Here is a 16,474-nt window from a genome sequence, read left to right as displayed (position 1 = left end):
TATTATCAGTGCCATCTCAACCCTATTTTATACCCTGCCTAATAACAAGCTCTTAACCTCTTATCTTTCCATGTTCCAATTCAATAACAAAAAATTAAAAATAGTAAATTTAATCATGTTAAAACCTGCTCAAAAAGCTTCAGCTCCATATTATCTATAATAAGATTTATAGGTCAATTAACACAAGTGATGAAATGAATATACAGTCTGCACAATTAATTGGTAAAAAAAAAAAAAAAAAGGAAAAACAATGTCCCCACCACTCTCATTCATACCTATCTTCTCTATTCATAATGGCAGGGGAAAGACTATAGAATCCAGCAGTATCTGGGCTCTGCCTGCTTGAAATACCCGCTGCAGGCAGGAGGCTCTAGCCACATGACCACTTCTCCTGGCAGTGCCTTACTTATAGGTCAACGGCACTGTCTTCACCCTGGATCTGATCACTACTCTTAAAACTTTCATGTAAATAAAAACTGCCTTCTTCAGAATAAGCTTAGGTACTCTTGTTCTATAGGATAAAGCTCAAAAGCCATACAGTTTTTCAAAGTTCTGCACTTAAGTCCCAACCTGTTATTATCATCCACCTGCCACTATTCTTTCCAACAGTATTTCTCCATTATGAACACTGACCCCAGAACCTTGCTTCTCACAAACCAATGACCCCGCATGTGCTGCTCCCATGGAATGCGTTCTTCTTCCTCTCCATCTGACCCGTCAAGATACAGCTTAAGCCCCAGCCTTTCATTACATGACAACCTGTATAGATCACTATTTCACTCCTCAATTCATATATCACTTAACAGCCTTTATCATTCATTTGGTACTAGATGATGTGTTACATTAAGTTGTAACAAATAACCCAAGCAGCAAATTGAGGGAACGGTTTAAAACTGTTTAAGCCTTGTTTGGGATGCCTGGGTGGCTCAGTGGTTAAGCATCTGCCTTCAACTCAGGTCATGGTCGCAGGGTTCTGGGATTGACCCCCACATCTGCTCCTTGCTCAGCGGGGAGCTTGCTTCTCCCTTTCCCTCTGTCTGCCACTCCCCCTGCTTATGCTCTCTCTCTGTCAAACAAATAAAATCTTTAAACAAACAAAACTATATGAGCCTTTTCTTCTCCAGAAGCTCTCCAAACCTGCTCTTTTTGGAGGAGGCGGCCTCATTACATAGGCATGATCGATTAAATTATTGGCCATCGGTAACTGAACTCAAACCTCAGAGATCTGAGAAGTGAGACTGAAAGCGCTGACCCTTTAATTACCTGGTTGGCTCTGCTGACAAGCGGGCCCCCATTTATGGCGCTTCCCCAAAGTCCCTTCACTAACAAACTCAAGTATGGCTGAAGGGGTCTTGTTAAGAACAACAAAAGACACCTCTATCACCCTCATCACCCAGGAAGTTCCAAGGGTTTTATTTGCTTTGTACCAGGAAAGGGATGAAGACCAAATATATAACTCATATTCTAAGTCACAACATCAGAGTGCCTATGTAAAAGATGTAATATTTTTAAAATGGGAGAATGGTATGCATACTTACCTGGATACAAAACAGAACCATAAGCATAGCTTGAGTGAGCAGCCTGGTGTAGCAGAGATGGATAGTTAAACATTAATAATTTGTGCTTCTCCGTCCGAAGTACAGAGCAGTCCCTGGGAGACAGCTGCTCAGCCAGGAGCTACAGAGCCCACAGTGGATGGGAACAGAAATGATGCAAGTGACTTCCAGGCCAGCATTTTTAGTTGTTAGGAGCAGTGTGCCTTCTCTATTCTCTGTCTCAGTCTACCTCTGGATGCAAAGGACTCAAGGCTCTAGAAGACGACAGTAGCAAAACACAGAAGAGGCCTACACCCATGAAACAGCCACATGGAGAAAAACCACCTGCTGTTCAGCAACACCTACGTTGGACTATTACATGGGTGATAAAGGTCTAGTATATTAAGCCACCGAAATTTCAGTGTTTATTATAGTAGCTAGCATTAGTCTACTAATACACAAAGGCTCATCTAAACAGTGACAGGGCTGAGACCAGAATCCGTGTTTTTTGACTTTTCTTAGTATCAAACTATATTCTTATATGTATTCATATTTCTAAATGATAGTGGTATTTAGGCAATTTATCTTGGTTATTCTTAGATAAATACTATTAATCCCCAACCAAGCCTTATCTACACTTACCATTTACAATCATTTTCAAACAAGCAGAACAGGGTTTTCTGGAAAAATAAAGATCACAGTTTTTCAGCCTTGACCCATGTTTTATAAGAGCAATTTTTCCAGCATGTAAATCTTCACTAGAACAGTGGAGACCAACAATTTTCGTGTTTTTCACCACCACAAGACCAGTTCTCTTCACCTACATTAAAAAACAAAATAATATTGTATTAGTGCTAACATCTATCAAAAAAGAAACAGGCCCCAAATGGAGTCACTCGCGCTAAGTCCACATCATTGGACTGAGATTTAATACCTAGCTGCAGTTTTGGCCTCTCCCAGGAATATAACCTTAACCAGTCAGACTAAAATTTCCTGGTCAGCTAGTGAGGAAATCCACCTGATAAACTCTGGCAGTCCCCTGAAGGAACGTAACTCTGCCTGCAACAATCCACTTTTTGCTAGACACTTCCTTTTTCTGCCCCGTCTGTAGAAGTCTGTAGAGGCCTATGGAAGCCTCCCCTTTTTGCAGTGATGAAGAGCCCCTCCCTATTTACTAGACGGGATGCTGTATGATTCACGAATCATTGAATAAAGCAATTAGATCTTTAAGTTTACTCAGCTGAACTCTGGTTTTTAACAGATTTGGTGGAAGCATTTGGATACAAAGGAAAATTCCTGATGGCTTCAGGGACAACGAGAAACACAAGCATGATACCCTCTGTCCTTCTTGCCATATCTAAGGGCCATAGGTGAGTTTCTCTTCGTTCTGGGCTTAAATGTCTTTGCACGGAGCTCTTAATCTGATTGGTTTTCCAGTCCAAAATCCCCCATTTGATTGGAACCCCCACCCCTTGACTTAGCCCCCAGATTCCATATTGGGAACTCCTGGTGGTTCAGTCTACAACTCCTCATTGTGTGGAATCCCAGGCTATAGTCCCTATTTGTTGAGAAGTGCTGGTTCAGTCCTTTTCCTAGTCCCAGATTGCATGTTAAGAATTGGTAGTGGTGTGCACAAGGCCTTCTTTTGGCCAGGCTAAGGTAACATCTCTTGATTACTGCTGGTGTGTTAAGGTGAGCATGTCTGTCTTACATTGTGTAGGTAAAAGCTACTGCTAATCGGACTCTTGGCTGACCAAAAGCTGCCAAATTGGTGGACATGGGTTAAGCACTTAAAAGCTGTTAGAGCAATTGCCACCGAATTCTAAGAATCCTGTGTTAGGATAAGCTGATCATAGAATGGGTTAGAATGGCACTAGGTCACCCACCAACCTCAAGAAAATTTTGATGCAATTAGGTATAGGGTAAAACACCACATAACTCCCAACCCCGGTGCAGCAGCATGTCCCTCTTAGCTATTAGTTTGGCTCTGAGAAACCCACTTAGCTTAAAAATAAGTAGATAGATAGATAGATAGATAGGGAGACAGATAGATAGAGGAGTGCCTGGGTGGCTCAGTCAGTTGATCATCCGACTCTTGATTTCAGCTCAGGTCATGATCTTAGGGTCCTGAGATTGAGCCCTGTATCAGGGTCCGTGCTGAGTGTGGAGTCTGCTTGTCCCTCTCTCTCTGCTCCTCCCCCCGCTCTTTCTTTCTCTCTAGAATAAATAAAATTGAAAGAAAAAAAAAAAAGAGAGAGAGAGAGAGATCCTTAAATTCCAAAGCATACCACCTTCTGGAACACTTACTTAATTTAAATCTAAAAATTATAATCCTGGTATCTACAAAATGACAGAATCTTCCTAAGCTTTTTTGTATCCTAAGAAGTTGGCTTGTAACAACCATCAGGTTGGGGACCCCAAAATACGGCCAGACAGAAATGTAGGTTGTACCTCCTTTACCACTCGCTACCGCTGGACAGAAAATATGGGTTAAACTCCGTTTCTGGCTAGGGCCCTACCAAACTGCTAGAAGCCTTCAGATAACTAACAGCCTAGAATGCGATGGACGTGGTGAGGAATGGTCCAGTTAGATAAGATCATTCAAGAAGAAAGGGTTTCCAAATCAAACAAACACAGTGGTATATACTTGTTTTAAACGGCAGGCAGAAGGCTCCAAAAGGCTTCAAAATTCCAAAATACCTTCATTGAAAGATTTGTTGCAAATCACTTGTGAAAAATTAAAGACACAAGAGGTATATACAACAGAACTCTAAGACTGAGATAACTCCTACTGTTACCCTCTATCCTCCTTTAATTGAGTATACATTCATTCTAGTAATCCTCTGCCTCAATCTTCTTTCCAATCTTCAGGAGACTACAAGACCATAAACAAAAGTCCACCAAGTAGGTAGCCTTACAGAAACCCCTAGAACTAGCCTTGAAGGAGGGATGACAGGGCTCCAAGAAAGTGTCAGGTAAATTGTGACCTTATTCCCTTAAACAGCCAAGGGAAAATGAAATGAAAATGATTCGAAAACCTTGACAAAATTGATAGATACCAAAGCTACACCGAATTTACACCTCACTACAAGTCTGCTGAGGGATCCTAGGAAAAACTGGCCAAAGCTGGCTAAGGGTGAGAACCCTTACCAGAGTCAGCTCTCCTGGATCTCTGTCTACAGTAACCGGTAGGTAGAGAGAGAGAGAGAGAGAGAGAGAGAGAGAAAGAAAAGAAAAAAAAAAAAAATCTTTTGAGCCCTCTCTGTGGACGCCTTTGAGTCCAGGGGGTTATTTAATACTGTCAGGAATATTTAGTTTGTCTCAGCTGAAAATTGATACGATACTTAAAAGGAGTTTTTTTAAGTAGCTTGTCCTGTGGTCAGAAGTTGGCCAGATTAAAAGCTGATATTCAAAGCCTGATTAGAGTTTTTCTTAGGCATTCTCCCCTAAGCCAAAATAAAAAACTATGAACCCAGAGGAAAAGAAAAAACCTTCTCACGCTTTTATGGATTTACTAAAAAATTACAATGACAAAGAGCTCTAAATCTGTAATACAGAAATCTTTTGATTTCCATCTTGAGTTGGAAATACTTTCCCTGATATAAAAAAGCAAATTGAAGATAATGTGGTTGGATGGGGGACCAACCTATGATGTCATTTAAGTTACAACCCAATTCCTTGAGAAATTAAAAGCAACTGTTCTTATCTTACAGATCTTTGCAAAACCAGAAATGCAGCTCTAGAAACAATTCAAAATCCACCTATTCTTTTTACCAATCCCCAAACCTCCCATATTTATCTCAAAAGGCTTATAAATTGTTTTGGAGGAACTTAACATTCTTTCCCTGTGCCTTTGAGATGTACATGTTTTACCGGATCTTCCCCAGGAACTCTAATCTAAACCATCCCCAATTCCTAAGACTAAAGAAAAAAAGGGGAGAGGGTGGAGGTTTATTATAAATACAAAGCTATAGAAGCTCCCTTGCCCAGAATTTAGTTCACAGCTTTCATAAAATCGTTTGTCATGGACAAATATAAATGTTAAATGTCTTCTCCACTGCTTTCTCTCCCAAAATGTGGGATCAAGAACATTTCTTTCCATTCCTCTTTCCCTCTCTGACCATCCTTTTTCCTAATTCTTAACTGCATGAAGGTCCTTATGATTTTGTCCACATTTTGCCTTGCTTTGGCCTTGTAGCTCAGTTGTTGTTAATCCAACTTCCAAATGACTGTTGGACTTGCCCTGATGCTGGTGATTCTGCAGTTCTGCCTGTCACAAACTTCTCCCTGATTTCCAATGCCTGTTTGTCCGGAACAAACCCTGTCTCTTGTTAACAACCCCAAACCCAGGGAAACGTTCATCCAAGCTCTGTACAAAGGAAGGGACACAAGGCAAGAGCAACCAGAGTAAAAACTGCCTGTACAGTCTAAGCCCCTTAAATTGTACTGGTTCCCTGGCTGTCACCTTTCCAGTTCTGAGCCAAAGACTCAAAAAGGAATTACAGGAGGCATACACGATTAAAAATTAACTCCCTTCCCTGGTTAGGAGTGAGTATGAATGAGGCTATGATCAGGAAATTCTCCTTAACTCTTTAAAGTATTACAGAATCTGCTGTTTAACAAACAGCTGCCCAACAAAATCCTTAGGCCCTCTGACCAAAGCTGATCTTGGTAATGGGATGGCCCTTGATTATTTTTTGGCTGAACAAGGAAGGAGCTGGCTGTATTGTGACCAACACCACTTGCCGCACATGGATTAATGCTGTGGGAAAGCGGAAACGCAGCTGTGAAATCACCGAATGAGCCACCTGGCTTAAGAAAGTGACTCCTTCAGCAGGGTTTTCCTTTAACTTATTTAATTTTGACTGGTTTGGGTGTTGGGGACTGCAGCTCGAAACACACTCTAGATATTGGGGACTACCCTGCTTGTAATAAACATAGTGGTCTCTCTGGTTTGCTGTATTCTCTCAAATACAGCTTTAAATGTGTGTTCGCAGCCACTAACCACCAAACAAATCATTTACCCAAGATTGGAACATCAGAAAAGGAACGAAGAGAATGACTGCCTTTAAAAATGTGAACCTGAAGTCATGGTCTGTGAATACCACAAAGATTCAGCAAAAAAAAACCCAAACCAAAACAAAACAAAAAACCAGTGAAAACAAAACTAAAACTCATGTCCTATGAATACCACCACAGAGGATCAACAAAAACTCTAAGAATTTCAGAGCAACAGCCAGGGATGGCACTAATGCCTTAAGTTTTGATCAAATCTGTCAGGTGGAAGGGTCTCAGCAACCAACAGCAGGCCCCAAATGGAGTCACGCATGCTAAGCCCACACCATGAGACTGAGACTTAATGCCTCACCTAACTAAGGCTTTGGCTGCTCCCAGGAATATAACCTTAAGCAGTCAGACTGAATTTCCTAGTCAGCTAGTGAGGAAATCCACCTGATAAACTCCTGCAGTCCCCCAAAGGAAGGTAACCCTGCCTGAAACTATCCACTTTTTGCTAGACACTCCCTTTTCTGCCTGGTCTGCCTGTAGAAGCCTCCCCTTTTTGCAGTGATGAAGAGCTCCTCTCTATTTACTAGAGGGGATGCTGCCTGATTCATGAATCGTTGAATAAAGCAATTAGATCTTTAAGTTTACTCAGTTGAACTTTGTTTTTTAACATATCTAATGACTATATCACAGATTATACTTGATTTATTAATAAAATAAAAGTTCTATTTAGTTCTTGATCTGAACCTAGTTTGAACAAAAGCACATTTCTCATTAGGTCCAAAGACTTTTCTGAAAGTTTAATGTTGGCTTTATACCAGAAATTTTCTAAATCTAGGCATTCTTAACTGAACAATGAACCATTTAATTATCCATTAATTTTTCTGACTGAAAAATAAATACACTTTAACCTAGGAAAGGGTGAGAACCAAGTTGATTTGACTTGTTTCTTATAGCATCCAGTCTATAACTATTTAGTGTTAAGCCTCTATGTGGTAATAACAAAAAAATGTAGGAAACCCTGTGGTTTTATACATGGATAAGTGAAGCCCAAAGAGACTATGTGGCTTTCTGAAAGACCCACAGATGGTAAAAGGCAGAAATAAAGCAGAGATCATCTTAAATTTTTAAAATATTTCAAATACTGACTAAATAAAGGTAGTTCTCAACTTCTTTCTAAAAACTGACTCTCCCAATTTTTCACACTATGGCAGTCTAGACTAATGTGGGTAGGTCCCACCTTCTACAAATACATAGATTATTTACAAAAAGTTTTTTTCTTTTTAAGACTTTTGTTTATTTATTTGAAAGAGGGAGAGGGAACACAAGCAGGGGGAGTAGGAGAGGAAGAAACAGGCTCCCCACTGAGCAAGGAGCCAGATGTGCGCCTTGATCCCAGGATTCTGGGATCATGACCTGAGCCAAAGGCAGACACTTAAGGACTTAGCCACCCAGATGCCCCTACAAAAAAAGTTTAAAATGCACAGTCAAGCTCAAAAGAAAGGAAGACACCTGCTCAGGTGTGACAAATGAAGAGAACTCAAAGCCAGAGCAGTAAGCCTGAGCTACCTGAGCAGTATCCCACCCACGTAGGGGATTGGGCTGACTCTGCTTCCAAGCCCTGGAGGCTGGGGACAGGCTGGCATTCTAAAGAGGTGTTACTTTAAACCTAACGTGTCCTTACCTACACAGATATTAACTAAAAAAGTTGGTGTGACAATATTAATAGCAAATAAAATGGACTAAGTTAAAGATCAGTTCTATGTAAGGTGAAACATAGAACTTAAAAATAAGTTCTATGTAGACAAAATAGTCTACACCATTTTCACAGGAAAGGGCTCTGAGGTAAGGAATGTAAATCCAATCTTCGGGTTTGGGACTGATTGTTACAGTACTTGGGGAACTTAGGCTGAGAATAGGGTACCCGTTATTCCCTACTCCCTTTCAAAGGGCTTCAGTCTACAGTTATCCCCAAGAGGACACATCTTGAAATTAAAGTACAGACCAGAGATTTTTTAAACTAAAACAGTCAAGTTTCAGTTTCAGTTATGAATATAAATGTTTGCAACTATGGAGAATGATATTTTATAAAATGCTTAAAAGCAAAGAATAGAGAAAAGTTTATAGAATTCCTTTTCTGAGTTAACTAACCATTTCCTAAACTATAAAGACATTTAAAAGGAATACAAAAACCTGTCCTTTACAAAATATACTTCCAAAAATAAATCTAAAACATGAAAGATCTATATTGGCCTTTAAAACAAGCTTTAAATTTACCGTGAATTTATAAGCCCTTTCCCCTTCCCATCCCAAAATTAATTGAGTTTTATGTTCCCCAAATACAAAGTATATGTTAGTATCTACTTCTGAATAGTTCCAGTGAGTTTTCTTTTTAAATTACAACTTTGGAAAAGAACTAATAAGGCCATATCAAGAGATCTCAGCATGCTAGAGTTCATTTTATTAAAATGAACCAATTGTGGGGCACCTGGCTGGCTTGTTTGGTGAAGCATGCAACTCTTGATCTTGGGGTTGTGGGTTTAAGCCCCACGCTGGGTGTAGATATTACTTAAAAAAAAAAAAAGTTTAAAAAATAAAATAAAATAACTATGGACTCTGAAAAACAATGTGAAAGGTTTGAAGGGGCGGGGAGGGGGGGGGGGGGGGGGGGGGGGGTGGGGGGAACCAGGTGGTGGGTATTAGGGAGGGCACGGATTGCATGGAGCACTGGGTGTGGTACAAAAACAATGAATACTGTTACGCTAAAAAGAAATAAAGAATTAACATAAATAAATAAATAAATAAAATAAACCAATTGTGACAAATGGAAATGGCTGCAATTAAAGATTTTAGCTTTAGATTTTCTCAGTAGCTAAGCAAATAGAAATAAAGCCAGAAACCCTGGCCACAAAAGACTTTTTAAAAAACTATCCCTAGGGCGCCTGGGTGGCTCAGTCAGTTTAGCCTCTCTCTGCCTTTGGCTGAGGTCATGATCCCAGGGTTCCTGGGGTCGAGTCCTGCATTGGGCTCCCTGCTCAGGAGGTAGTCTGCTTCTCCCTCTCCCTCTGCAGCTCCCCCTGCTTCCATGCTCTCTCTTTCTAAATAAATAAATTATATTAAAAAAAATTCCTAAAAAAGACCCCAAAACCCAACACTATTCCTCATAAGCGGGAAGCATACTCATCAGTTTATTATTAGATAAATTAGATTATTAGATTTATCCCTCCTCCGCCCCTCACATAGGCACAGAGACAAAACAAACAACAACAAAGAATGAACAAACTTTTAGGCTAAGTTTAAATTTGTCACTTTTTTGTCTAGAGTCCTCTTCACCTCAGAAAATATCTTTTATCTTTCAATTTTAACTAAGGTCAAAATGTCAAGTTTGAGATAAAGATTTTTAAATCCCAAACATAAAACAAAACAAAGCAAATAAAAGCCTAAGTTGCATTCCATTTTGCACTTCCACTCACTGCAACTCCCAGAAGACTAAATCTTTTCAGTGAATCACCATTCTGGATCCCGAATGCATCACTTCCCTAACATCTTGGCAAGTCCTGTGTTATCTTAGTCACAGGGTTTTACATTACAATTTAAGCAACAAACTAGTATATTAAGTGGTGAGTCACTATTTTTTTTTGTCTTTGCCTTTCTTAAAATTAAAAACATCTAAATATTCAGAGACAAATTATTTCTATATTCTTGTTGGGGATTTTAGAGACTCACTCTCAGAACTTATCAGATCTCCAGGAATGCACATCAGAATCATGAAGGTAACTTTTTTCATAATATACTTGTTTTGTCTCCACTAGACACCCAATAAATTAGAATCTCTCTGGAAAACTCAGAAGATTAAAATAACAAGGAAATACTATGCAATATTAAAAAGAACAAAGTTCATCTTATCAGGTCTGGGTCTGAGTTTACCCTTCTAGTAAATTAACCTGCTACTGTTTCGCAGATACTGGCAGAACACATGAAGCTCCAGGGTCAGAGACAACCCGATCATTCACAGTGCAGCAAGCAGAATCAGCACCATGTGTGTGATGTTTCCCTTGCCTACAAGTCCCACGGGGGTCATGCAGATGGCCCAGACGGATTCCGAGACAGGAAGTGGGTGGTGTTATAGGAAAGGAACACTAAGCCTGGAGACTGCTGTTTTATCACAGACAGTCTCCCAGAGGGAGACATCAGCTCAACCCTCAAGGTTGCTTGCTACAAACACAACTCCAAGAAATGGCCTAGATAAAGAGCAGTTAGGGCCTTGCATACTTTAAGCCAGCAAGATGTGTTGGGAGTGCGAGAGAACCGTGTAAGTGTTTCTCAACACATTTATGCAAACTAGTATGGAAATATATCAGGAACTGAATTTAAAAATTAAAAAAAAAAAAGACGTAGGAGCATATTATACAACAATTTGGGTTTGTTTTCCTTTTTACAGGAGAGACATGTATATTCTTGTAAATGCATTGAAACTTTTAGAAGGATATGAAAGGTATATAGGAACATACCTTGGAAGCAGAAATGGGAAACTTGAGTATAAGAAGGACTTTTATTCTACTTTATACCATTGTTTTTGCCTTTTTATTACAAATGTCTTTTTAAAATTTTTTTTAAAATTCACCTGTTTTTTGTCAGTAGATATCCTGGCCATCTCTTCATTATCTCCTAAGGGTCCATGCTTTCCCTCTTCCTTTTCCTAATTCAAAGCAGATTAATGGGGGAAAAATTAGTGCACAAAACATAGAATTAATTCAGTATTTCCTATTTGAAGGCTGGTTTTCTTGGTTTTAAATCATTTTTTTTTCTTCCTGATGAAAGTGCATTGACTTCACCCTTTTTTCAGGTTCAAGTTCAGATTACTTAACCTAGTATATAATGCCTTTACAATCAGTCCCCTCCATACTTTTCCAAAATACAGAAGTACTGAAACTTGTGGTCAGAAAATAAAATTCTGTAATTAAAGATTTTAGAGTTGGGCAGTTTTAAGGAATAGTCTAGAATGTGGCCATAACTTAAAAGGGCTAAATGGGAGTAAGGGTATATTAACTGCAATTGGGAAGATATGGAAACTATGCAGCTAAGGCATTAGATATGGATTGTGGTAGACAGAATAATGGTCCCCCAAAGACTTGCGTGTCCCAGTCCCTGGAGACTATGGTTCTGTTTATGTTACTATGTCAAGACTGTAGATGGAATTAACGCTGCTCATCATCTGACCTTGAGATGGGGAGGATTATCTGGGTGGTCCCACTGTAATCACAAGGGTCCTTAAAAGTGAAAGAGAGGCACATCAGTACCAGCATGATGCAGCATGAGACTTAGTCTGCCACTTCTGGCTTTACAGATGGAGGAAGAAGTTCATGGGCCAATGCAAGTGGGGAGCTTCTAGAAACTGAAAAAGACAAGGAAATGGAAACTCCTCCAAGCCTCTAGGAGGAAAACAGCCCTGCTGACACTTCGATTTCAGTCCAGTAAGACCCATTTTGGGGTTCTGATTTCCAGAACTGTAGGATAATAACTATATATAATGTGTGTTTTAAGCCACCAACTTTGTGGTAATTTGTTATAGAAGCAATAGGACACTAACATATGAAGTACACAAGTCTTTCTAAAAGTAAAACTTGAAGTAGAAAGTTTTGAGTCAGGGGCTAAATAATTTATTAATTCAACAATATTTACTGAATCCTTGCTATGTGCCAGCCACAAACCTAGTTGCTGAGGATGCAGCCTTTATAGACACAGGAAAGTGACTAGGAAGAGAGCAGATTATTGACACAGAATGATACAGCAGGATTCTGTGAGCCCGAAGGTAGATGGGATATGTAATAAACTGGAGAAAGTATGAAAGTGGGAATGGTAAAGTTGGTGAATGTTGGAACTCTGTCTTCTGAAACAAATGCTGGATGCTAGAAAAAAAAAAATAAATAACCTCCAAAAAGTTTACAAGAAAAGCCATGTCCTGGGAATCACATTTTATCCCAGCAGAACAGGAAGTAGAAAAGTGATGATCTTGGTAGTGGAATGGTTGGTGGGAGGGAGATTATAGTAGTGGTGATGATGATTATTACATGAGTGATAATAATGAAGTACCTAACAGTGTTTCCCAAGCACCAGGCTCTAAACTATCTCATTTAATCCTCATAACTTTACAAAGTAGCCCCTATTGTTTCCATTTTAGAAATGAAGAAATTGTGGCTGAAAGTGATTAAATAACTCCATAGCTAGTCAATGGGAAAACTAGGACCTGAGCCCCAAGTCCATTGTCTTAACCATTATGTTACCCTGCTACTGTTCTGGAAAAGTACAATGAGTACACAATGGGAAGAACTGGGTGAGAGGGATAGTACCTGGTATGTAAAAAATGAGGCGGAGTGCCTGGGTGGCTCAGTGGGTTAAGCCTCTGCCTTTGGCCCAGGTCATGATCTCAGAGTCCTGGGATCAAGCCCCGTGTTGGTCTCTCTGCTCAGTAGGGAGCCTGCTTCCCCCTCAACCCCCGTTTGCCTCTCTGCCTACTTATGATCTCTCTCTCTGTCAAATAAATAATAAAATCTTAAAAAAAAAATGAGGCAATGATACACTTATTCTAGTTCTTATACTACATTAACATTCAGGCAATTTAGGTATGTTTAACTTAACTAAAATGAAAAGCTATGAACCAACAGGAGAGATTATTATTTTGAAACAATGGCCATTTTCAGTAGTGCTGACTTCTGTTCTAAAACTGAGTTAGCTGTGCTTTTCCCAAGAAGTCTCAAAAATAGTTTCTTCCCCAACTCACTTATCTAATTTTAGGCTGGATTCTTAAAAATTATTGGATTTTATACTTAATGTAAACTCTGCTGAACAATCCTCAAAGAGCATCCATACAGTATAAATATTTTACAACACAGAAAATCTCAGATATCAGTCATATTTAGAAGGGGCGCCTGGGCGGCTCAGTGGGATAAAGCCTCTGCCTTCAGCTCGGGTCATGATCCCAGGGTCCTGGGATCAAGCCCCGCATCGGGCTCTCTGCTCAGGATGGAGCCTGCTTCCTCCTCTCTCTGCCTGCCTCTCTGCCTACTTGTGGTCTCTGTCAAATAAATAAGTAAAATCTTTAAAAAAAAAAAAAAAAAAAGAAGTGGTTTTAAGTTAAAATACATTGAGGTTGGTAAAAATGAATGAAAATCTAAATGTCCAGCACTAAGGGAATATACATGGTACATCAATACAATGGACTGTTATGCCAATATTAAAACATAGTAACAAACACATATAGTCCATAGTTTGTGCCACACACTATCCAAGAGCTTGTAAATTCGTTCACTTTTCATAAAAGCCCCCTGTAGTATGTACCAGTAACATTCCATTTCATGGATAAGGAAGTTGAGAGCGGGAAAGTAACTTACTCAAGATTACACAACTACTCAGAGGTAGAGTCCAAATTTGAACCCAGGCAGGCTAACTACAAAACCACTGCTCCTTTTAAACCATTAGACTAACTTCCTGCTCCAGGGTGGATAACAGTATTACAGCATAATCATTTTCCTATGTTAAGTGAAAAAGGTTGGATCAAGAAGTGAATGATCTCAAAAAAACTTTGAGAGAGAGAGAGAAAAGAGAGAGAAGGAAAAGATTGAGAAACAGCACAATAATGTCAGTAGTCACTAGATAATGAAACTATGAAAAAAATTTTTTTCTTTAGTCCATTTTATAAATAATAAGCATACATTACTTGGGTAAAATAAAAATATTTTAAGAAGATAAAAGATTGGCTAAATGTCAAAGGCAGTATTTCCAATATAATTACATGTCAAATTGCATCTTAGGGTTTCTATGACTTACTTTTTATAGAAAAAGCAGAATAAAGAATTTAAGTGAAACAAACTTATTATTTAGCTTAAAGAACATTTTTCTTCTCTTAATAGGAAAAAGATCTTACTCAACTCTATGAACATAATGTGCGATTAATACTGAATTTATTTAATTTAATACACATCTCTGTTGAAAAAGAACTTAATTTCAGCAGAGGATTTATTCTTGAGATACATATTATATATATACAGAAATATATATGTGCATATATATATATGAATTAAAATGAGATCAAATCTTCATATTAAAAAAAAGTCTTCAAAATTAGTAAACAATCTCTAATAAGCCCAGCTTTTTAAATGTGCTTTTAAAAAGTCTTAAATCTTGGGGCACCTGGGTGGCTCAGTCAGTTAAGCAACTGACTCTTGATTTCAGCTCAGGTCATGATCTCAGGTGGGATCAAGCCTCACATATATCCTGGGGCAGAGCCATGTGACAGGCTCTATGCTCAGTGGGGAGTCTGCTTGAGATTCTCTATCCCTCTCCCTCTGCTCCCTACCACTGCTCATGTGCATGTGCACTCTCTCTCAAATAAATAAATAAAATCTTTAAAAAAATAAAGTAAAAAGTCTTAAATCTCTTAAGCATTTGCTTCTGTGTCTTCAAGACAATTTTATCTGCAAAGAAACAAAAACAAACCCAAAAACCCAATGGGTTTGAAAATCTTCCACTTTCATAAAATAATATTAAGCTACTAAGAGACAGAAAGAATAAAAGACTTCAAAATCATGAAGGAAATGAAGACTTTTTCAAAGCCATTAATAATACATGAAGCCAGGGTGGGGGCTGAGGGAGTGATTAACAGGAAGTAAAAATGCAAAACATTTTAAATAATGTTTTACTACTTATTAAACACTTCACATAGTAATCAGAGAAGAAAACTACTCCAAGAGATATCATTTTATCAGGAAAAGTGAATTCCCTATATGCACACAGACATTACACCCTTCACAAAAATCAACTAAAAATGATCATACACCCAAATGTTAAACATGAAACTAAAAAACTCCACAAAAAATAACATAGGAGAAAACCGAGATAACACTGGGTATGGTGATGGCGTTTTAGATACACAAAGGAACGATCCATGAAAGAAATCAGTGATAAACTGGACTTGATAAAAATTGAAACCTTCTCCTCTGTGTAGGACACTGCCAAGAGAATGAGAAGACAAGCAACAGACTGGGAGAAAATATTTGCAAGAGACATATCTGATATAAGACTGTTATCCAAAATATACAAAGAACTCTTAAAACTTAACAATAAGAAAATAACCTGACTAAAATATGGGCCAAAGACCTTAACAGACACCTCACCAAAGAAGATATACAGATGACAAGTAAGCATATGAAAAAATCTGCACATTACATGTCTTGAGAGAAATGCAAATTAAAACAAGATACCACTACATGCCCATAAGAATGCCCCAAATCCAGAACGCTGACAAACCAAATACTGGAGAGGATGGGAAGCAACAGTAACTCTCATTCATCGCTGGTGGGGACGCAAAATGGTACAGCCACTCTGGAAGACAGTTTGGTAGTTTCTGACAAAACTAAATATACTCTTTATCATACAATCCAGCAATCATGCTCCTTGGTATTTACCCAAAGGAGTTGAAAACTCACATCCACACAAAAATCTGCATACAGATATTTATAGCAGCTTCATTCATAACTGCAATAACCTGGAAGCAACCAAGATATTCTTCAGCAGGTGAATGGATAAATTACATGTGGTATATCCAGGCAATGGATCTTATTAAGCAATAAGAAGTAAGTGATCAAGCCATGAAAGGACATGGAGGAAACTTAAATGCATATTGCTAAGTGAGAGAAACCAACCCTAAAAGGCTACATACTACTGTATGATTCCAACTATATAACGTTCTGGGAAAAGGCAAAATTATGGAGACAGTTAAAAAAAAAAATCAGGGATGCCTGGGTGGCTCAGTTGGTTGGACGACTGCCTTCGGCTCAGGTCATGATCCTAGAGTCCCGGGATCGAGTCCCGCATCGGGCTCCCGGCTCCGCGGGGAGTCTGCTTCTCTCTCTGACCTTCTCCTCACTCATGCTCTC

The 16,474-nt window shown here is 38.9% G+C and overlaps 1 protein-coding gene across 5 annotated transcripts in view; it reads right to left on the bottom strand.

Annotated features, from left to right (window-relative positions):
- Positions 1-16,474, bottom strand: part of CDADC1 (cytidine and dCMP deaminase domain containing 1) — a 47,103-nt gene that overhangs the window by 27,642 nt on the left and 2,987 nt on the right. For 4 of the 5 annotated variants that reach the window (XR_004384621.1, XR_004384620.1, XM_032874067.1 and 1 more), the window contains exons 3-4: positions 11,164-11,238; positions 2,178-2,355 (exon numbers count right to left, since the gene is read on the bottom strand). Coding sequence is in view for 3 of the 5 variants with exons in the window: in XM_032874067.1 (XP_032729958.1) it covers positions 2,178-2,355; positions 11,164-11,238 (253 nt within the window). In the remaining 2 variants the exon portion in view is untranslated. The remainder of the gene's footprint in view (positions 1-2,177; positions 2,356-11,163; positions 11,239-16,474) is intronic. The other variant, XM_032874068.1, reaches the window with a different exon arrangement.

The sequence above is a fragment of the Lontra canadensis genome, unplaced genomic scaffold (assembly GCF_010015895.1).
Source record: "Lontra canadensis isolate GAN:19392208 unplaced genomic scaffold, GSC_riverotter_1.0 scaffold51, whole genome shotgun sequence".
Lineage (NCBI taxonomy): Eukaryota > Metazoa > Chordata > Mammalia > Carnivora > Mustelidae > Lontra > Lontra canadensis.
This window is presented reverse-complemented; position numbering and strand designations above follow the sequence as displayed.